This window comes from Rhinolophus sinicus, linkage group LG07 (genome assembly GCF_036562045.2).
Source record: "Rhinolophus sinicus isolate RSC01 linkage group LG07, ASM3656204v1, whole genome shotgun sequence".
Lineage (NCBI taxonomy): Eukaryota > Metazoa > Chordata > Mammalia > Chiroptera > Rhinolophidae > Rhinolophus > Rhinolophus sinicus.
The window spans coordinates 6000392-6023429 of record NC_133757.1 but is presented as its reverse complement, the minus strand read 5'-3'; the positions used below and the strand labels follow the sequence as shown (position 1 = coordinate 6023429).

The 23038-nt window shown below is 55.0% G+C and overlaps 1 protein-coding gene across 7 annotated transcripts in view; it reads right to left on the bottom strand.

Annotated features, from left to right (window-relative positions):
• The window catches only part of FAM53B (family with sequence similarity 53 member B), a 115010-nt gene that overhangs the window by 27867 nt on the left and 64105 nt on the right, over window positions 1–23038 (bottom strand). For all 7 annotated transcript variants that reach the window (XM_019742162.2, XM_074338828.1, XM_019742167.2 and 4 more), the window contains exon 4: window positions 20458–21236. In XM_019742162.2, coding sequence (XP_019597721.2) covers window positions 20458–21236 — 779 coding nt within the window. The remainder of the gene's footprint in view (window positions 1–20457; window positions 21237–23038) is intronic.

The window sequence follows — 23038 nt, the reverse complement described above, 5'->3', positions numbered from 1 at the left end:
CAGGGCCAAGTGACATGAGCCCAAGGTGCTCACAGGTCAGAGGCTGCTGACAGTGACACGGAATATGAGCTTCAGTGCCCAAGACTGCCTCTCCAGGCCCTCAGCCCAGTGGCCTGTTCCTAACTTCACTGCCACACTGGATATTCCCGACTAGAGAGGGTGGACCGTCCACTATGTCCTGCCACGTTCAGGGCTGCTAAGAAACTCAAGGACAGTCATCCCCTATCTCCTGCCTGTACCTCAGGACCACCCTCATGGTGACACCCCTTCTGCATGGCAGGCAGCCCGCTCTGAAGCTGGGTGTTTCCACACAAATGTGGGGTTTGTGCCAAGACCTGCGGGGCCAGGGCAGAGCCCAAAAGCCACAACCCTCCTGGATGTCAACAGGAAAACAAGGGGCTCCTTGAACTTGACCCCTTTCCCTACCAAGACATTCCCTCCCATGGGCTTTCAGCCGACACCACAGGACACACCAGACGTGGAGGAAAGGGGGCTGGGATTCTGGGAGACGTCCCCTCCCTGGAGGAGCTATGCCACTTTAGGGGATGGACCGCTGGCCTCCGGCGCGCTGCTCAGTGCAGGGCTGGGGTTGGGCCAGTGCGAGGGCCTGACCCTGTCCTCCGCCCATGCACCCCTGCCCCAGCCCAGCCAGCTACTGCCAACACAGCAGCCTCTGGGGTCGCTCTGCCACCCTTCCCCGTGCAAGGTTCTTGTGCTTCTCTACCTGTTGGCTCTCGCCCATCACCCATGTTTCTGGTCTTTGGAGCACTGTCTGTCTGACGCCATCTCCTGTTGCTCCTGCTTCCTGTCTGTCTGCTCACACTAGGGGAGGTCCTGGAGAGCAGGGCCTGGGGCATCCTGTATCCACACTGTACTGTCAGTGCAAAAAGCAATGCCTTCACACAGTAGGTGCACACTGAACAGATGGCCCCAGGTGAATGGGATCCATCCAGAAGGAGCCAACAGGGCCTGGCTTCTATTTTTTCCCGCTCTGTGGGACCCAGCACAGTGCCGGGCACGTAGCAGGCCCCCAAGGGACAGGTGCTAGGTTGAAAGGTGACAGAGATAGATCTGAATGTGGGTCCTACACGGCTATGAAGGCAATTCGGGAGGAAGCCCAAGGTCTGCCCCTGGCGTGGGGCAGGGCCTGAGAATCTGGGAAGCAGACACTACATAGGCGCGTGCTGGGTTTTCTCACATAAAATGCACACCCTGGCTGTTCAGGGACCAGTGTGGAAGCACAACAGGCCCCACAAATAAGCATGTCCTGAAGGAGCTGGGCTCACGGGCTCTGGGGAGTACTGCTGTGGTGGGTGCACAGGTGTTTCTGGACACCATGGCCCTGAAACAGAATAAGGTTTGCTTGGAGAAAATTACACAGTCAAACCAGCTCCCCGAACTCATGAGCAAACTATTCACAAAGAGCAAAAGCAAAACAACAGCAGGGCCCTGCCCCATCGGCACCCTGGCTCCAAGTCCATGGTTCAGGGCTGATACTGGAAACGACTCCTGAGCTGGAAACATCTGGCCTAACTACTCGGCTCCTGCACCCAGGCCAACGAGCCCCGTGAATGGATGACGGGATTGATTAAATCACAAGCATGTCGTATGAGGCAAGCTGATGGAGTGTGTTCTGTGATGTTAGAGGGAAAACATCATTATTACAAACTTAGGAGACAAGAGAATCAACACTTCGCCACAGAGCTTGGACCAGCCCAAAAGAATTCAATTCTATTTTGTACAGGGCCAAGAATTTTGCGGTAACATTTCTTTAAACCATGTATCTGCTTTTCTTATTGGATAGGGTGAGAAATGGATGCTAAGCTCATTTATTATGTTTAAATAAGTAGTGTTTCTTTCATTTCTCTCTTTCAAGGGAACAAATTCTTATTTCTTGTCATCACGCCACACATGGTATATTTGAAGCTGTGGAATCAATGGACTCCTGGGGTTGGAAGGGGCATCAAGAATCTCTATTCAGTGTTACAGCTCTTTAGAAAAAGGCCTATAAGGAGCTACACCAAACTTTCAAGAGTGGTTATGTATATAGTTATATCTATGGGGGTAGATTTCAGAAGAATTTCACTTTCTGTTTTTACTTTTCTGAGTTGTTTTTTTTTTTAACTTCTGAGATATACATTTTTTATATGTATGCATTAAGTTGTAACCAGAAGAAACAATAAATGTTGATGAATCTGGAAGTTATTTCAGTTGATACACAAGTGGTTGCTCCTTTTCTGACAAGAATATTGCTATGTGCCATGAATTGAGTGTTCCATGCCATTACGACCTCAGCGTGAGACACACATCATCTCATTTAACTCTCTTTTATCAAACCCATTTCATAGATGAGGAAGCTGAGGCTCGGGGTCCCACAACCAGCCTGCTTCACAGCCTCCTAGCTGAATTGAGGGCTCCTTTCTACCTGCCCCTTTTTCTACTTGACCACTGAAAGGAGCTGTCATACTACCCACAAACAGGGACCACAGAACTGGGTGGGCTCTCTGGAGGTGGCTGGGTAGTGACTGGTGACCTCTCTCCCACAAAGAACCAGGTCAATCCCCAGCCTCACCCAGCAGACTGTCCAGTGCAGGGGAAAGCGGTAGATGGTCAGGAGCCCAGGGAGTGGGCTTTGCTGGACATTAAACTGAAGAAAACTCTGGTGTGTTTGGAGATGGGGATCCTGCTGGGCAAACGGGGAGGCCTGGCCATCTTCTGGTCACCTCTGCGGGGCTCCCAGGCCACAGACCACAGAACAAATTGTCAAGCAGGTCCCTTCCTGCCACTGCCATATACCCAGCCCTGATGATAACGTGGTAATGGTTTTCTCAAAGGCTGCTCTGCCAAGGGGATGGCCCCCCCCACAGGCATGTGAAACACTGCGCTCTCCACCCCCTCTTGGGGACACAAGCATGTTCATGTTCAGGCTCTGGGAAACGTCACCTTGTTGAGACCTGTTTACTTATGTTGGACCTTTGAGAACCTTCTGTCCGAGTCCAGCAGAATGAGAGTCCACAAAGCCCAGCTCAGGAGACAGGCATGAAGGTGCCAAGTTCCTAGGAGTGGGCCAGGTGCCCTGATCAACTTACCTTGACCTCACCCAGCAGCCCAGAGGCGGAGCTTCTGTGCAGGAAGGTGAAGGGCACCAGCTGCCCATGGCAGGACTCCAGGGCTGCATTCCTCACCTCCACCCACACTCCTAGGAAATCTGCTCCAGCCTCCCAGTTCTCAGACCCCACTCCCGGTGCCTCCTGAGTCTGCCGTGCACGGGCTCAGCACACACTCCCTGCCTCAGCACCCAGGTCCAAACCCCACACCTGCCAAGGCCTGGCTCTGTGGCCTTGGGACAGTTATTAATCAAGTCTCTGCTTCTGTGTCCTCAGCAGCAGCCCGGCGTGACGATAACAGTATCTGTGCCGCAGGGTCGATGTGAGCTTAATTTCAGTGAGCTCCTACAATAGCATGTAGAGCAGTGCCCAGTGAGTGTTAGAGAAGTGCCTGCCATTCCACTGCTGTCACCCAGTCCTTCTCAGGGTCCTCCCAGTGTCCCTGGGCCACAGTTTAGCACGTGCCTCATTCTAGCTAACAGCTTATGTGTTTTTCTCCCAGGCAGGGCCTGGTGGATGCACCCCTGCCCCCGGCATCATGCACACAGTAGGAGCCTAGCTTAAGTTGATAGGACTTGCAGAATTTGTACAGCTTGTGATGCTACACACAGCTCTTCCTTGGAAAACTGCGCCCCCCGCCCCCAGCCCACACACACACCTGTCTTCCGGCTTCTTGGCTACAGATAGTCTTAAAGCCTGAGCACAGCTGCCCACTGCACAGCCCCTGCAGGAGAGGCAGGAGTAACAGAATCACGGGGAGCAGCTTTATTTAAAAGGGAGATGCACATCTACTCGCTATCAGCATCCTTCACGTGCCTTGTTTCCTCACCGGCAGCTCCACAGCACAGCTTGCGCCAACAGCAATGGTGGAAGTGGTTCTTGGTTGTACTAAGAACTTTCCAACCACATTCCTGGGTCCCCACAGACGCTCCAGCCCAGGCCGCAGCCTCCTAGCCCTGGGCTGGCTGCTGTGGATTTCTCAGGCACAGGGCAGCCTCGGCCCCCGGACAGGCCGGCCTCTGTTGACTGAGCTTGAGGTGGAATGCAGGATAAAAACCACGGCCATCTGAGGCTTTTAAAAGTCAGAGCCAACCATCCCACCCATATTTTCACAATGCCGCTCCAAAACCACCTAGCCCGGCCAAGTTCTGTTACCACAACGTTAATATCCTCTAGCAACTTCCGACTGGCTATCTGCCTCGGGGGCCAGAGCACATCTGGCCAGCAGAGGGATTTCTGGGTCCCCAGCCAGGGTGAACTTTCTAGGGGTTTGTCTTGAATGATGAGAACCCCAGGGCCGCCCCTGCTGTTTGCATCTGAGTTTTACTCCACCATACTGAGCAGAACGGCCTCAGCAAAATTCTTCCAGGGACAGGACAGAATTGAGGCGGTGAGTGAAAGCAGAAGGAAATGAGCAATCCTCATTTTGGCCCACGCTCCTTAAGCATGGCAGAGGCAGAAGAGCAGTCTGGAAAAGGCGGCGGCACTGGGCCTGGACAGACAACCCAGCCAAGGCTTCCAGGGCAGCACTGTTGGGAGAACAGTTTTCGTTTTAAAAAAAAAAAGTACCATGCTTGTGCACTGAGACATGCGGACAACTGTCCTGATGTCAGGCCCCAGTTAGCCCAAGCTCACGAGCTCTGGCTGCTGCTTTTCTGCAGCCCCCTCGCCAGCACCAGGTTCTTACTTGCCACCCGAAGAGTCCAGGAAAAGGCCGTGTGGGGGCCAAGTTTCGGCTGGGCGGGGCCTGAGACAAGCAGGCGGGCCGCGTTACATCACCCCACATTCCTGACAGTCAGGATAATAGTGTCGGCCCTTTCTAGGACTAGCTTTCAGTGAGAAACTGCCAAACAAATTCCAGTCGCTTTCCGAATGAGGAAACTGAGGCACAGGGCTGGTAAAATTCTCTTAAAGGGCCAGACACTAAATGTTTGGGCCTCTACTGGTCCTCCTCCGTTGTAACAGGGAAGCAGGCATAGGCAACAGCAAACAAACCGGCGGCTGCATGCCAATAAAACTTTATTTGCAAAAACAGGCAAGGGCCTGTGTGCTGTGGTTTGCCACCGCTGATCTAGACGGTTTGAGGTGACGTGTGTCACCACTCCTGGAAGACACATGGGCCATAATTGCAGAGGGCCACTGAAACCCCACTCGGGAGGACACAGGGACTTGACAGAAGTCTAGTTAGAGTATTAAGTCTATTATTATAAAATATTAAGTCACATCCCATACAGAACTCAGCAGACACTGGGCCTTGGTCCTCTGAGGTCCTGCTCTGTGATGAGGGCAGTCCCTACACCCCCTCCCGGCACAGGCCCAAGGGCTGAGGGCAGGGGGAGGCCCAAGCGGAGAGGGGTTCCTGGCTCCCCTCTGTCCCACCCAAAGCCCCAGGGGAAGAGAAAGCTCCAGCAGGCTGGAACAAAGGCAAGTCCAGCTGCCTGAACACTAGGCCTCCGAGGAGGAGGATTCCGAACCTGGGGTGAGGACCACACTCTGCCCTGTGCCCTCCTCCCAGCTGGCAGGCTGTGTCACCAACCTCACGGCCACTGCCCTGCACTGTGGGGTCTCCCCAGGGAAGTCCGTGGAGAGGAAGGAAGGGGCTCTTCATTTCCTGCACCCCTCACCTCATGCTGAGCCTCAGGTACCGCGTCAGAAGCATGGGCTCCTCATGTAGGTCCCTGGCTTCAGCAAGGCCACCATTAGTGTCCCCGTTTGGGCACTGCTCAGTGTTGCCACTTCCACCTGGAGTTTCAGATTTCTGTAATAATCCAATTTTAGCTGACTTCATCCAGAACGGTGACAACTGTCACCTCCGACTGTCTAGACGGCTCTGACAGCTGGCAGAGTAGGGGCCAGATCGGGCTCCCCTGCTAATGTCATGTGAGATCCCAGCTGCTGTCCTAGGGCTGGGCACTGACCCCTGGGCCTGGCCACTTCACTGTTCTCACACCAGAGAGTCCCATATGTCCAGGGCCAATCCGTCCCACCAAGGGCCCAACCCTCAGCTCTGTGACTCCACCCCACTTACCCTGACCCCACGTGGACACCTGAGATGGGATGGGCCTGGCACCCCAGGCCCTGCTCAGGCCCCCTGATCGCAAGTGGAACAAGTATGGACCTTGCAGCCACGTCTGGCCCTGTGAGCTTGGCTGCTACTCTGACCCTCAGTCTCTTCTTCTATGAGACAGGGACAGCAATCCCCACTTCCCAGGATTTTAATGAAGACGACATGTGACTATGTGCTGACAAGCCTCATCCCTGGCCCATGGAGCACAGTGTGGCAGAGGGACACACAGGCCGAGTGCAAACACACCGCTGTACAGCGACAGCCATTGGTGTCATCATTTGTGTGCCGTCCAAAGTTTCAAGGGGTGGGGCTCTGGCTGAAGGCTCTTGACATGAACCACACTGTCCTCATTCCCGGGGAGAAGGGACAGTGTAGGCAGCAGGCTGAGCAGACAGGTGACCCAAACCAAGGCCGAACGCCCCAGAGTCTCACCGCTCAGGAGGGTCACCTTTCTTGGCTCCACAGAGGAAAAGGAGGCCATTTCTGACTGAGTTCGCCTCCCCAAGGACACGCTTGGTCATCCATCTGCGTTTCCCGATGAGCTTCCCTGTCTAGTGAGGGAGGAGAGAAGCTCACCTGCAAGGCCTCACAGAGGCACCTCAGCCAGGAGGCCCCCGCCCAGGCTGCCCCAGGCCCCGGATCCTCTGGCCTGTAGGAGCCAGACAAGGAATTTCTTGAAGGCTCCGGGCCCAAGCAGTTCACTGCACAGTGGGGCTCCCACAGCCCTCCTTCTCCAGTGAGGGCACCAAACACATGGGCACAGCCTTCCCTCTGCCCTGGGATGTCCCCTCAAATCTACCCACAGCCAGACTGATGTTCAAAACCCCAGTCACGTGTGCAAAACCGTCCGTGTCTCCCCGCTGAATCTCAGGCCTCCATGCCGCCCCTTCCACCCCCCGCCCCAACCACAGCTCAAGCCAGATGCAAGCAGGGGTTCCTGTCTCTGTCTCCTCTCCTCTCCACTCCAGCTGAGGCACAGACCTGGCTGCGACTGGGCCACGGTGCTGGGCCCACTGAAGAGCGCCTACGCTGCCCTGACAAGGAGCGCAGCCCAACACGACGTGGCCTTGGCCCCGACCGCTGGAACACCCCTACCAGTGTACTCAGTGCCCAGTGAGTGCCCTGCTCTCATCACCTTATTTAGTCCTAGCAACGGTCACCACGGGCCCTACTTACAGGTGAGGAGACCAAGGCCCAGAGGGCAGAGCTTCGAGTGCTGTTTCCTGCCGTCCCCGGTTTGGGGTGGACACGGGCACATGTATTTGCTCGTGGCTTCCCCATGTGCATCACGCTGGGGTGCTGGTGTCCCCACTGAGTGACAATTCACCCCACACCATTTCAGATGCCACCTCCTTTCTCTTGCCAAATAGTTACTGCTGCATACTCAGCCCACATCTGTCAAAACGGTCCCCAGACACGCTGCCTGAGCAGGCCCGAGCAACAATGAAGGGTCTTTTCTTCTGCTGGATCCCCGACCTGCATACTTGTTCCCATTTTTATTTCCCATTTTGGAAAATTCTATTGTCCAAGCCTGTCCCACATGAAAGTGAGATGGAACGTTTCCAGGTGGATCAGGCCTATTTAAAGCTGGTCCCAACTGTCAAGGGGCTACAGGGTGGGTGTGCTTGCCCAGAGTGGATGCGGTTAGAACTGTCTGGATGACGGACCCCAGCACTAAGTCCCGGGCAGGATCTGTCCTTCCACAGGGGACATGTGACACTGTGAGACACAAAGGCATGATTCGAGAAGAAGGCCCAGATGGCCCACAAGGCACCCCCAGTCTCATTATCTTCCTGGGGTACCCACATGGGAAGAGGCAGATGAGAAGTTCGGGTGATAGGGCAAGAAGAGCCCTGTGGAGTGGGGCGGCTATGAGGGCTGCTCTGCCTCCCCCGAGTGTGAGCACAGCCCAGGTCTGGCCTGGCCCGTCGCCCACACAGCAAACCTTCAAAGCCACCTTGTACTTTGTTGCCAAGTCAGTTCAGTAAGGGGTTTGCTAGGAATTTTCCTTCTGGGACACAGAAGGCCATTTCTCATGCCTCTTCTCCCCGTTTCCAGGCATACCCGTTACTTCAGAGGCGGGGAGAAGAGCAGGACCCCAGGAGGAAGGGAGAGGAGTGTCCAGGTGCTGTATCCAGAACAGCCTGGCTGGGGTGTCAGAGGAGAGGGGAGGCCGGCCAGGCCCCAGGCTTGGGCAAGTCCAAGGCTGGCTGGGGCCCCCTCCCCTCTCCATGAGGATGCATCACTTCAGAGATGAGTGGGAGGGCAGTGGCCACGTTCAGAGATATTCCAGCAAGTCACAAAAACGGGTACCAAAGGCTCCGCTTTGGGCACTAAGAGGGTTATGTCCACCTAAGGCACATATGCTGTATTTTCCGGGTGCCTCCCTTCAGCACGGCAGAGCCGGATTGCTGGGCCCTTCTCCCTTGTACAACGGAAGGACCCAGAACAGTCAGCTGAACCACACTGCTCGGGCAGAGCTGCAGTGCCCTCCCAGAGAGGCCGCAGTGCCCTGGTTCACCAACCAGAAAACTTGGAGCTCAAGAAACGCGAAGTCTGCCCAAGGGACAGGAGTACAAGTCTAGGCAACGGGGTTTGCACCACCTGACGTTAGAACTGAGGCCCACTTGTGGGGGCCCAGTGGACCTGATAAACAACAGCCACACTTCCTGAGAACATCCTGTGGACCAGGCTCTGGGCCAAAGGCTGTGAACGGCCTTGTGGTGAGGATGCCACCGTCCCCACCTTGCCATCAGGGAGCTAGAAACCTAGAGTGAGTCCCAGACTCACCTGGGCCCATGGTTCACAAGTGGTGGCAGAGCTCACCCCAGAAAGGGGCCCCTGTGAGTGGCCGTGGCCCACAGGCCATGGAGGCCAGAGTGAGCAGGGCTTGTCGCTGCTCTGCCACTCGGCAGAGGAGCAGACGGCCAACAGTTCTGTTCCCTGAAGAGGTGTTGGTCCGAGAGCCACATACCTGAGGGAGGCCCCCGAACAACCAAGCACCCCTGCCAACATGGGCCAGTATGGTTAGAACTGAGGACCCCTCTTTCCAGAGCCAGGCTGATGTGTAAAGATGTGGGGAGGGAGTAAGCAGAGAGGGGATGAGCCATGGGCCACTCTCTGCCACTGGCCAGGGGATAGGAGGTGGCACTGCACCACAAGAGGCACATGGCAAGAGGTGCCTGCCTAACTCCCCCCACACCCCCAGTCCCCTGCCTCGGTCTGCTTTCTCCCTCACACGCCCCTGTGCCAGTTTCCCCAGGTGTGATCTGAGGTCAAATCCTCATGGCAGTTGATTCAGAGGGTCCCAGACCCCGTGAATCACATCAGATCCCCCCAACAGCTTCCCCTGGGGCTCAGCACAAGTACACGCAAGTTGGTCCTGCCAACCCCTTGCAGCCCCTCCTATACCCCCTTGCACAGGACCCCGGCACACCGCCTTGAACTTGCGAAGCCCACACACCTCCCCATGTCTGTGCTCGCTCTTACCTCTCTTAGCATGCTCTCCCTCAGTGTCTTTACCTCGCTGAACACATCTCATCACTTCGCCCTTGGAGCAAAAGGCACCTCCTCAGAGAGGCCGCCTCTGTCCCTCCAATCTAAAGCCGGCCACTTCCATCTCCTCTCCTGCCGCCTGGCGTTCTAAATCACATCCGCCTGGTTTATTGTCTTCACGGCATACATCACTATCTGGAACAACCTTGCCTGTTGTTTGCTTGCTTATTATCTATCCCCCATTTAGAAAGTAGCTTATAGGAAAGTGGCAATCGTGAGTGTCTTACAGAAATATCCCCAGGGCCCAGCCAAGTGGCAGGCCCCCAGCAGGCACCAGGTAAGTAAGTACCTGCTGAGTGAAGACGAAGTGGTAAGGAGGTAAAAAACAGATAAGAAAGCGAGAACGGTCTGCAGCTTCAGGCTCTAGGACGCTAGTGGATAGAGGAGCCACGGGGAGGTAAGAACGTCCCCACAGGCAGCTCCACGCCCGCTCCCCCCCAGATTCTGTACGCGCTCTGGGGGGCAGGGCGCTACCAACAGGAGTGCTAGAGAGGACGGGGAGGCTGGAGGACAGAGGAGGCCCTTGCCTCTTCCTGCCTGCATCCTGTGCTGTCACTGTCACCAGCCATGCTTCCTGACCCAGCAGGGGCAGTGTGTTCCATTCGCAGCAGTGGCTTCCAGTTTGCAGCTTTCCCAACATGCACAGAACCAGCTTTATCTTCAGTGCCCTCCCCTTCCTCAGCCCTCACGGGCCACTGTCCCCGGCTCAGGGGTCTGGGGCCCAACCCTGGGGGTCTGCGGACTCTCCAAGCGTTCAGAACTGTCGCCCTGACTCGGGGTGGGAACAGTTTCTGCAGTTGCTTCCTCCATGTTACCTGGTGTTCCCGTCTTGGCTTCTCTGTACTCGGAAACCTAGCTGACAACTGTTCACAGTGAATTCTCTGTGGACATATGGGTGGTTTTGTCCCTGAAAGGGCCGTGGCTGAACCAGGCGACCTGCCACACTCTCTCCATGCAGAGCTCTGGCAAGGAAACAGCTGCAGCCCCCACCACCTGCTCCGCCAGGATAAACGCATTATAGGACCTTGCACTGTTTCAGAGAAGGGGCTGGGTGTCTGGTGGCCTTGAGTGACACATGACTGATGTGAGCTCACTGCTAGGGCTCACAAACGAAGCTTGTGGTGGTTGCGTTATATTTTGGAACCAACCATTTCTTTTGTTTTTCAAGACAGAGGGAAAAAAAAAAACCCTCCCCCTCCCCAAAAGGAATTATCCAAGAGTTCTACTATGTCTAACTTTCAAAGGAGGCATTGTGAATCTTTTGGCCATAAATAGGCAATTAACACCCACTCTGAATCCAGTCAAACCAAGTTCCTGCCAGCCTGGGGACTGCAGCACAGGGTTTGTCCTCCTGTGTGGCATTCGCTTTCTTTAGTTCTCCACTGTGGCCTGAAGCTGCAAGAAAGGGCAGTAATTCAGGACGCTGATTCTGCAAAAATGTTATCGATAAATGGCTCATGTCAACAGGGGAGATTCTACGTTGATGCCAAGCTCGGGACAACGGAGTACTGTGTTGCAAAAGGCAAAACAGGCTAAATTAAGGTTTCATCCTGTGCTGGTCCCCAGACAGCCAGTGGCCTGCACTGGATGAAGACACAGACAGGCGTCCGACGTGTCGACTCCGGGCCTGGCTCGTAATTAATCACCGTCCGTCTCAGTGACACTCCTCTGTGTATCTGCCTTTGGCCCTCCCTGGGGTTCTCATAGGCCCGAAGGCTCACCAGGACTTAGAGTCCCTTCCCAGGAGGCGTCACCCCAACATTCTTGATAAAGAAGCAGGAATAAGACAGGCCCTAAACCGGCCTTCGCCTTCTCCAGCCTGAGTCCAGAATGGGGCGCCTAGTTTCAAGGGGACAAGGACGGAGAAGCTTCAGCAAAGCTGTCACAGGCTTGGCGACATGGGTGATGGGAAAGGATAGGAACTGAGTTTCCATAGGGCGGGAAAGGGCAGCCTGGGCTGGCAGAGCACAGATGTGCAAGGATTTGGGGGTTTCAAGGATACTTGTAGAAACAAAATGAATTGCAGTGACCTACTAGACTTCATTTCTACTGAAAACAGATCAAGAGAAAATGCAACACAGGCAAAGTGAGGGCTGCAGGTTAGCTAACAAGAGGGACTTACAACCAGAAAGTATTAAATAGGGTAGCTTACAGGTAGTTATCTTTGGGGATGAGGGCGACTGATTCTCTGTCCAGTGAAATCAGTAACTAGGGTAATTTGGAAGCTAATGACGTGATTAAGCCATTGACTGGTCCGGCTGGTCCCATCTGCAGAATGTTTGAGCCCCATAACGGGAATCACCATGCCCACTGCCCCCACCTTGGTCTAGCCCACTATGTCTGCCAACAGCCTCCCGCCTCCCCCACACCCCTCAGTCCATGTTGCTCACTGCAGCCAGAAGGGCTTTTGGGCGGAGCTGCTGCTCCACTCCTAAAACCCTCTAATGCTTCGCCCTGCATTCAGAATAAAAGCTAAGGGTCTTCAGAGGATCTACCTCGGAGACCCACTGCTCGGGCGCCATGCCTCTCATCCACTCTGTTCCAGGCACAATGGGCTTCTCCCAGCCCTTCCTGACTCCAGCGTTGGTGCTTGTCCTGCAGCCCCCACCCCACCCCACCCCTACCCCATGCTCTTTCATGGATGGCCTCCTGGTGGCTTATTTCCTTCCTCACTGATCCCAATGTGCTCTGTGAGAACACTCTGGAAGCCTGGCCTCTTCCACATGCTACCAGGGACCAGAGCCGCCCAGCACACACTGGGTCCCCCATCATTCACTCTACGCCAAACACAAGACGCTTCGGAAGGATACTGAGCAGGACGCGTTCGGAGCTGCCTGTACCACCCACGCCTTGGAAATGCCCATGTTAGACGTTTTCCCAGACCGTCCTGAGGCAGCTGTGTCCCCACCTCAGCGTAAGCCAAGCCCAAGCCCGCTGGTGCTTTGGGAGGTTTGTGAGCAGGTGGGGAGGCCAGTGTTCTGCTAAGTACAGTGCTCAGCACCTGTCCCGTGTCTGGGTAGTTAGAAACGGGGCCCTTCCCAGTCCACGCTGACCCGGGGCCTCCTGGCTGAGGGGCCTCCTGAGCCCCAGTCTCCACAGAACACGAGCCCATCGCCAGCCTCTGCAGAGTCACTGGGCTGGGCCTTTGCCCACCCTGCCGCTCCCAAACCCCCACTCAGGGAACTTCTGAACACCCAGTGTCGGGCCCAGACCGACTCTGGGGAGAGGCTGGGCAGCTGCTGGTTCTCAGCGACACCTGGGCAGAGGTGCGCGTGCTCACAAACCGGGGCTCCAGAGAAGTGGGACAGCTGGCTCCTGGTCACAATACAGCCAGGACTGAGCCACGTCTCAACCCAGGTCTTCTAACTCCAAACGCAGCCCTGTTCCCATGACAGGCCACTGCCTCCCTTGTGATCCAGGTGGCATCTACAGTATGGCCACAGGGCAGAACCCCGAGAGCCCTGGTCCAAACCACAACAGTGCAACTCAGCAACTCAAATTTAGCTCTCGGACAAGTCACACAAGCCGCGGGCCCCAGGCCCTCTTCTTGGGAGTGGGACATGGCTGAGACCTCAGAGCTGTAGCGAGAGAGTCCCCACCAATTCCACACAGGATCGCTCACATCTGATAAATGACAATACCTTCCTTCGACAAATTTCTCTTCCTATTCCTAAAATGTCACTCCCTACAGCGTCGATGGCAGGTGACGCTCACTGAGCGCTAATCTTGGGCCGACAGAGTTCTGAGCCTGAGTGTTTCACACAAATGACCTCCTTTAATGCTGCCAGCAATACGACGAGAGACGGCGTGGCTGCCTTGCCTGTGGATGGGGAAACTGAGGTGTGGAGAGCTCACAGAAGTTGCCCAGGATGAGGACTGAGCCTGTCCCACTGACATGAGGCCCCGCTCTCCACCAGCCCTCTGTCCACGTGTCTCTGCCCACACTCGGCTTCTTCTCAGGCAGGCTGGAAGTGACAGGAGGGTTTCTCTAAACCCACCGCTGTGGGCCCTTGGAGTCGAGCTGGCCAAAGAGGCAAGGGTTAAGTGGTCCACAGGCCCTTCCTACCGTGAAGCAGGACTGAAAATGTCCTCAGCTGCGCCATCCTCCTGCCCACAGGCTGTGGCCTCCTGAGGACAGGGCCCCCATCGCCCGGGCCCCTGGACCCAGCACCAGAGCACGGCTGGCAAGCCAAGGGTGCTCCCAGCACATCTGGGGAGCTGGGGGAGGAGGGATGAGGATTCCGTCTAGAGCAACTGACGTACGAAGCAGAGGCTCCTCCTCCAGACAACTGTGGGCACCCCCAGAGCGTCATCACCTCCATCTCAAACACCCTGCGGCTCAGAAAGCTTCTCACTTAAACATGGAAAATCACCAAGTGGCATTAAAAGTTGCCTCCCTGGCATGTCCCCTTCTGAACTCCTATTTTTCTTTTCCCTGGGAGATCAAAGCTATTGTGTCAACACTCGGCCCCAATCCGAGTGACCTTAAGCAGACTGCTTACGCAATCTGGTGGCTGCGACTAGGGACAGCGAGGAATGACCTAGGTGTCTGAACAGGGGTTTCCTTGAATTATGAGAACCCCGTGAGGGTTTCTGTGATGTTATTGACATGCCTATTTCTGAGAGAAAAAGAGACAGGGGAGCTGAAAATAGTCTCTTGGCTCCGGCGCCCACCAGCTCCACCGTGGGCACGATCCGCCTGGCAGTGACACCACCTACACCAGGGGTGGCAAGCCCAGCTGGTTGCCCAATGGAGCTACAGGAAACAGGCCAAGGGGCGTGGCTTGGTTGTTAGTCAAGGTGTCAATCACGGGCGATCCATACTTTGCGACTTCTCCCCTTTCTCATCCCACAGACAAGGAGGTGGAGGCTAACAGAGGGTGACCTGCCAAGGGCACGTAGTTCAAAAGCGGCAGAATGGGGAACGAGCCCGTCTGACTCCAGAGCCCACACCTTCCCTCTCCATGCCCTCTATGTCCTGCACGTGTCAGCTACCTGGAAAGGCCAACTGGCAGTCCTCGCAGAGGACAAAGCACGGCAGCAGGAGGAGTGCTGAACCTGCAGTTAGGGGGCCCAGGATCTGGCTTTCCCAGTCTCCTAACTGACCACGTGGCTTTGGGCAAGTTCACTGACTTTCCCTGGACTCTGGACGTCTCAGCCTCAAGTGAAATGGCAGATCAATTAGCAGTGGCTGCCAAGATCACTGAGGGGAGGACGCTAAGACTTCCTTTGAGTTCAACCAGAAAGACTGCCACGATTGATTAGCAATGTCTGTCAAGAGCACAGAAGGAGACGTGCAGGGTCGATGCCCAGAGCCACCACCCCTGGCATCCGGGAGCTCTGACAGCCCAGGCCCTAAAGGCTCTCCTCCTGTCTTCCAGCCTATCTTGGCTGTATCTGCATCAGAAACTACTCCTATGTGCCACACTGCTTTTTGCCTTTACTTTTATTCAGCATTTACTTCATTCCAAATGGAATTCCAGGGCTCTCCGTGACTACCTTCCAATGTATCTTCAAGCCCGTCTGTATTCTGTGTTGTAAAGGGCAATCCACTCTGAATTCCACTGCTTGCTGTCGGCATGGCTCCCCACACTGGCAAGAGGGGTGCTTAAGGGGGCAAGGCAGCGGGAAACTGAAACGAGGAGGTGGCCGCCCACTGGCAGAGTGGACACGAGGCCATAAAGGCCCAGGCAAGCCAGGCCTGAGCCCAGGGACTTTGCCAAGGAAAAGCACAGCTGGCCTGCAGCTGCCAGAGCAAGAAGGTCATGCAGCCAGCAATGTGAAGGGCCACCCCACATGGCGGCCTCCCTCGGGCACATGGCAGCAAGCAGGTGACCAGAGGAAGCCTCGCCCAGGGACGACCACGCCAGCAAAGAGCCACAAGTAGTTGCTGAGCATCTGTGATAACCGCTCTGACGACATCCTGTGGCCTCCCCTCGCCCCCACGGCCCCGTTCAACTGGCTCTCCTGACTCATCTGCAGGACCACAGCTCCCAGCGTCGCTTCTACGTCACGCTGCTTTCCTGCCCCACCTGCCCCCAGCCAGCTTTCATGGGCCCTCCAACATCTGTTAACATAACAGTCGCTGCCTGTTCGAGGCGGCCCAGGGACTCAGTGTGTGGGCAGCGGCAATCAATCAAACCTCTGTTTTGGCGGCCCGACCGACCCCTCCTCACAAATGTCTGCTTCTGTTTGAAGCACTGTTGAGAAATACAATTTGTTGCTCTTTCAAGCTGACCAGCTTGGAGTTAAAAATACAGCAAGAACCGTGACAGCCAGGGGCACGCCATTCAGCAGCTAATCTTTAGTTGCTGCTTTTTCTGAAATCTTTGCTCACACACATGCAATCCGTGTCGAAATGGCCACGCACCGCTCAGGTCCCACTGGGATCGACCACTGCTTGGTGGTCAAACCAGGTCTCAAAAAAGCAATAACTTGTCATGTCAGCAAAAGTCCTGCTAATAAACAACTCATGTGCTCAAGCTGGGCTCTGCCATCGATGGAGTACACATTGTCATGCTGCAAAAGGGAGGCTGCGGCTTCACATAAAACACCAGGCAGAAAGGGCCTCAAAAGAGCACGTGAGGAAAGCTGCACAGAGAGGTCAGCAGGAGCAGACCTGGCAGGATGGGGCAGGCCTGACCCCCTGGGCTGGCTCCAAGCAGCCCGCTCTGTGAACCCAGTGGCTGCAGTTACAATGACAGGGAGGATGGGCCTTTCTGGACCAGGCCCTGGTGTCCTTTCTCCTTGGGGGTCCTCCTCACTATAATCACCCTCCCTTACTCGGGACCCACATCCTTGCCTGCGAGCTGGCACTGAGGTTTTAAGGAGACAAGAGCAAACACAGTCTGAAAACAATTCGTAGCCCCCCCACACACACACACAGACACACACACACTGTGTTTCAGCCTCGACTCCTGTGAGAGACAAGAACCCCGCTGCCAGCCGGCTGCATAGCTATGCTCCAGAGATGAAGCTGAGATGGGGCAAGGCATCCAGAGGGGCGTCCGGTGGGCTCCCAGGGTCACTGCCTCCCTAGTTCCATGGGTGACAGATGTTAAGATGAGAACGCTCACACAGCAAATCTCTGGCCATGGTGATTCCGATTCTGTCACCATTTCCCCACCCTGGGGTCTGGTCATGGAGTTCACCCACCGCAGGCTGATCTGAGCTGCAGGGCAAGCCTCCTCCCCATTTTCAAAAGAAAAGGTCAAGGCAAGAAGAGGAACAAACAAGAAGTAAATGGCAAGGACAGAAAACGGAGGGTAAAACCAGAACAAAACAGACGGACAAATAAAGACAAAGGGGAGTCCTTAAATGAATTGAGTGTACCTCCCGGGAATGTCACCTTCTCGTCCCAGCTCTGCCTCTGGAGTCACCCAGAATGAGCCCATGTCTTTCCTCCCAAGCGCTGCAATTGTGATGATACTGAGTATACATCAGCACTCACCGCCATTCAGCGGCTAATCGTGTGTGTGTGTGTGTGTGTGTGTGTGTCTGTGTGTGTGTATGAAGATACACACACATACATCAATATAGGTACACACATACGTTTATACATACACATCTGTATGTAGGTACACACATACCTATATAGATGCACACACACATACATTAACACATTACACACACATACACAGACACACATTACTTCCCTTATTCCTCCCAACAGTCCTATGTTGTTGTTGTTGTTGCTGTTGGTGGTGGTGGTGGTGGTATTTGCTGCAATTTTCCCAGGGCTGCCAGCCTCCTGCCCCATCCCGGGAGGTCTGATTTGTTGACGTCCCCGCCAAGTGTGGATCTAAAGATGAACACCATGTTCCAGAAGGGCCTGTTTCCTCTGGAGGGGCTGGAATGGACAAGGCCCAAGGTCTCCTCTACCTCTGCCAGCCTCTGCTGCTAGCTCAGAGCCTGCAGCTCACAGCAGCGCCCCCCCCCCCCACACACACACCAGGACGCTTGATCCTACTATACGCACGTGGGTATGCAAAGGGCAGGGACTGCGACCTCAGCGCTGTCTGTCCTCTCCTGCAGGTCTGACTCGCTTGGGTTCTCTCTCGGGTCCCTTTTCTGCTGACAATTTGGAGGCGCTCTGGCTACCACCCTCGCTCTGGGCCCCAGGCCCCAGCCCATCAGCACCTCCAGGGGGTCGGGTTTGTCAGAACTCCCAGTCGCTCCAAAGGTCTGCCTGGCGGCATGTTGCGCCTCCCATCTGAGCCTCTCATGCACAAAGGGGCTCCTCTATAAGAATGCTCAATCGAAGTCCCTTCCCCCCAAACAAGTGAATGTGTAAACCAAGATCAAAAGACCAATGAAAGACAGCCCATGATCCAGCTCGAGGAAACGATGGCAGGAAACACGCAAGTACCAGTGTACCTTTCCATGGATGGGCAGATGCCCCTCACTTCCCAATAGTCACGCCACAGTCCAAGGAGGCGAGGGTCTGTGGGCAGTAAGTGCCATACCAACTGTCATCAGGCCACGAGCAGGTGCATGTCACAAGTGATACGCCAGCTCACAGGGTACCAGGCACAGGGCCCCACATATTCCAGGTTGGGTCCAGGCCTCTTTTCAGATGCACAGGGGCTACCCCTGGGCCTGGTTTTTAAGGCTTCTGGAAAAGCAAGGCCCACCTCCCGAGGCCATAAATCACCCAGTGGGAAGCCCAAGCAGGCAGAGCCCCATGGAGGGAGGGCTGGCCGGGGTCTAGAGGCTTGGTTGGTGGTGCAGGGGGGAGAGTTCAGGGTCCATCCCCAGGGTGCTAGTCACGGCCCCTGGGCACACATGCTTCCCAGAGGCCCCTTCTCTCTTTCCCTGGACTCTGCCCTACCCAGGCCTTGGCCAGGAAAAGACAGGCAGAACTAGGGCGGCCTCCTCAGGATCTTGGAGACCTGCCTGGAGCCAATGAAGCAATCTATACATCTGGGCACAGCACCACCGAGCAATATGTTTTTAAACGGTTTCTACCCAAGTGAGGACGGGAAACGTCTCCAGTGATGCCAGCGGTGTTATTCCAACTTGTGGCTAGTAAAATATAATAACACGTGTAAGTTGTTTTTATTACCTATCTAGCTTATTAGCTAATAAAATAAGCTCAGCATTAAAAATTTAACTGAAGCCATTTATCACACCCCGATCTCAGGGCTCTGGGTTTCCTTCAGAAGTCACCCAAATCTGTCACCTTTCCAGCCTTTTTACCTATTTAAATTTCTCCAGAGAAGAAAAATTCCACCCATGTGTCCAACATAAATGAATTCATTCAATCGTTGTCTAGCTGTAAAGTCCTCAGGAAAAAGAAAGGGACATACCTGGAGCAGCGATGAAAAAAATGGAAATGTGAAAATTTGGGGCAAAAGATGGCGGCCTGCCCAGGCCTCCTTTGGGACCTCCCCTGAGTGAACCCCGCGGGCACAGGGGAGGCAGGCACATGATGAGCTTGGACTCTGGCTGCCCCAAGCCAGGGCCTGGGCTCTTGAGCAGCGGTGGCCAGAAAGTCTGGCCTCTGGGGCCAGGTGTGTACTCTAGGCTTTAGATCCTGCACCTCTTTTTTGGTGAGAGGGGCACTGCTAGGCTGGGAGGGGGAACTAAAGGAGAGAGAAGGAAACGCCAGAAATGGAAAATATATTTTCCTTCTAAAAGGAAAGGACACCCGGCCAAGAAAGCAGCACTGGGCACTTGGAAGGCAGTTGTGCCGGCCTGAGAAGGAGTGGACACGATGCGCCTGTCTGTCCAGATGTGACCACACGCTGCACGAGCAAGGCCAACCCCTGCCCACCACGCTGGTCTCCATCCCCCTCAAGCCCAGTGATGAAGGATGCTTACACAAGAGCAGAAAAGACCATGGTCAAACCACGGCACTCAGCACCGGAGCGCCTCCTGGAGTGTGACATTCTACCTACCACATTCACCATCCTGGAGTGGACGGGTCACAGGGCCAACGCTGCTCCCTGGGCCTCGCCATCACGCTCTCCTCCTCAGCCTCCCAAGTAAGAACCAAACAGCAGGTGGTGCTCAGGCTCAGGGACTCTCCTCATGACAGGGTGTTAACTCCAAGTTCACCTCATTCTAATCAATACCCAAGACCAATGGTAGCACAAAGCAGGGCTCCAAGACACAGAGGATCAAGGGCAAGTGACAGGGGCGTGTGGCCCGAGGCCTCGCCTACAGCGAACCCTGAGGACGGTTACAGAGGCGGCGCAGAGGGTTGTGATCAGTGCCTTGATGATCTCACATTTTTGACAGTTTAATCTAACGAATAAGTGCCTCCCCCATCTCTCTCTCTCTCTCTCTCTCTCTCTCTCTCTCTCCCCATGACACATGGCCCCAGTCTCAGGATCAGCCTAATCCAAGTGACACTGAATCCGGCCGACACGAGTATTTCTCACAGTGGCTGCAAGGAGGGCCCCCAACAGACTCTATCACAGTGACGGAAGGAAGAGCGTCACCAGGGTTTGGTGACACGGGTCTGCTGGCTGACACCCTGCCTCTCACCATCTGTCTACTTTTGTACCACTTGCAGTGCGTTCACAGGGACAGAACATTTCTGATTTTAAAAGGAGAGACATAGACACACACACAAAAACAGACCTCCTCTTTGTTTGAGTAGGACTTAAAAATACAAGGACGTTAACTCCTGGGAGCTCCTGCAACTGGCACCTCACTTGCCCGGGATGGGCCAGGACCAGCCGAGGCTCCAATACGCACCTTCCGTGTGGCCGGGGTTCTTACCTGTGCCATCTTGGCGAGGTCTAGGGAAGGCCTCTGCTCCTGCACCTCTTCAGGGCGTCGCCGTTTAACACCGACCTTCTTGTCGTTAAGGACACACGGCTGGGAGCGGCTGCGGGAGAGCCCACTGGAGCGCCTGGCCAGCTCTGGTGTTGAGGCAGGGGTGCTGCTGGCTGAGGGCGCACAGTACTCCGCAAAGGAAAACTGCTCGTGCGAGCAGGAGAGCGACCGCTGCATGTCAAGCCGGCCCCCTCCTATGGGATTCAGGTCGGGGCTCCAAATGTCGCCTGCCTGTCCACAGGTGGCCGAGCCAGGCGCCCCTTGGCAGGGCGGGCCTCCAAACCGGTGGTGAAATCCCGCCGGGTCGTAGGGGGAGGAGAGCACATTGGCCCGGGAGGGGAGGCTGAAGCTGGAGCTTCTCTGCATGGTGCCAAAGCCGCTGGAGTAGCGCTGGACGCTGCCCCCGCTGTAGCATCGTCGCTTTTCCACCGGAGTCCAGACTTTGGACCCCAAGGGCCTCCATGATGTCCGGCAGCTGGACATTTCATCGGAAAAGGACAGCGACCGGCACTGGCGCTTGCTGGGGGGCGCGGAGGGGTTCCCATTGTGGTCGCTGAGGCTGAGGTCTTTGATCAGGTTGGTGACCGCACAGGCAGTCGCTGCCTCCCGGTGCCACAGAGCACCGTCCTGACACTTCTCAGGCAGGCATTCCCAGATGCTGGCACTCGGCTGGTCAATCTGAAGAGGGCATTTCCTGTCCAGGTCTCGCCATCTGTCATTTTCTGGTTCATAAATGACAAAAACAGGATTTGAGAAGCCCTTCATACCAGCCCTGTCTCCTTACCAAGAACCTGTTTTAAACAGGATTTTTATAGCCAGAAAGACCCTTAAAACCATGCACTCCAACCTCACTTTATAGAGGAGAAACTGAGGCTCAGAGAAGGGATATAAGTCCCAGGTGTTGACTTAGAAGCAGAGCGAGGCCTAGAATCCAGGAATCCCCCAGCCTCCTAATAGGTTTCCTTCCCAACATACCGTATTGCCTCCCAGGAAACCCCAAAGTAGTGCTTTTCACCCAAAGCACTCTTCTCCTTTCATAGATGGGGAGCCAACCTGCCCCACCCCTGCCTGGCGGCAGCAGACTCAGGCAACACGTCCGATACACGTCCTGTCTCCCTGCTCTGTGGCTCTTGGGCTGGGACTCGTTGCCCTGGCAGAAGACCATGACTCAGAGATGAGTCTTTCGGTGCTTCAGAGAGGGTCAAGGTCAACGGGGGTGGGGGTGCTGCCAGGTTCCACACCTGCATTCCATCTTTAGAATACTTGCTGGTAACAGAAACTGGATATTCTATTGGTTTATGTCCCCTCCACCAAAATGTTCCACAACATCAACAAAAACAGCTGCCAATCTCTGAGCCCTTTCCTTGTGTTCACATGATTTCACGCTGAAAACAAGGATATTGAAGGCAGTTAAGATCGACAGGACCAGGTCTTGGGCTGCAGCGACCTAAGGGCACAATTTAAACTTACATATCAGGTCTCCACTTGAACGCATGAACAAAATACGCTGATCCCGCCATGAAATGCTAACTTCGCACTTGAACCTTTATTTTAATGAAATATTCAAGAACTATTTGTTGTTGTTCTATGCAACCAGGCACCGTGTTGAGAGTTTCAGGAGAACAAAGAAAAGTTTGACATAGTCCTGTATTCAGGTTCTGTAATACACAAGCCAACTTAAGAGACATGGTGTGCTGCCAGGGACCTACAAGTTAGCATGTTTCCATTGTTTCCCCTAATTTACACATATTTATTAACCGTGCAAACGTGAATATAGAGAAAACTGCGGCTTGAGTCAGTAAGTCAGTAGAAGGACAGAAGTAAAACCAGACAGGATTCTCAGTAGGTATTTAACGCACACCGATTCTCACGCACTGCAATCAATTACTGAGCATCACGTGGGTGTTGTAACCCACACAGAGCCCTATAGGTGGCTACCGTCACTGCACAGATGGGGACACCGAGGCTTGAGAGGGTTGAGGAAGTGGCCCAGGGCCACACGGCTAACAGGATGCAAACACAGGCTGGCCCACGCTCTTCATTTCACCACAACGCTGAGGGAAACCTGACATTGGCCCTGCCCTCAAGGAGTTTACGAGTCATGCAAGATGGACCTTACGCTAAGAAAATGGTCATGTGACCGACATGAGTGCTCAGGGCAGCAACTACACAGCCATCTCCTCTCTACAAGGGGCTACTCCTCAAAGGGACACCCAAGGGACGGACTCCATACTGAGTGTCCCCGCTGGCACACCTATACGACAGGTTCAAAGGGAATGGCCTATGAGGCCCAAAAGAAGATTCGTGAGCCAGAGGTTAGGCCAAATCAGGGCTCAACGGGATACTTCTTCACTTAGGGTACCCTGCCATGTCATGAGGCACAGAGTCTGAGGGCCTGGGACCCTGGGCTGGGACACGGCAGGGAACCTCTAGGGGCTGTTGCCACAATAGGGCCGCAGAAGCTGGAGATGCCCAGTTAGGCCAGTGGGAACAAAGCAGGGCTGTGGCTGAATGTCCAGCGCAC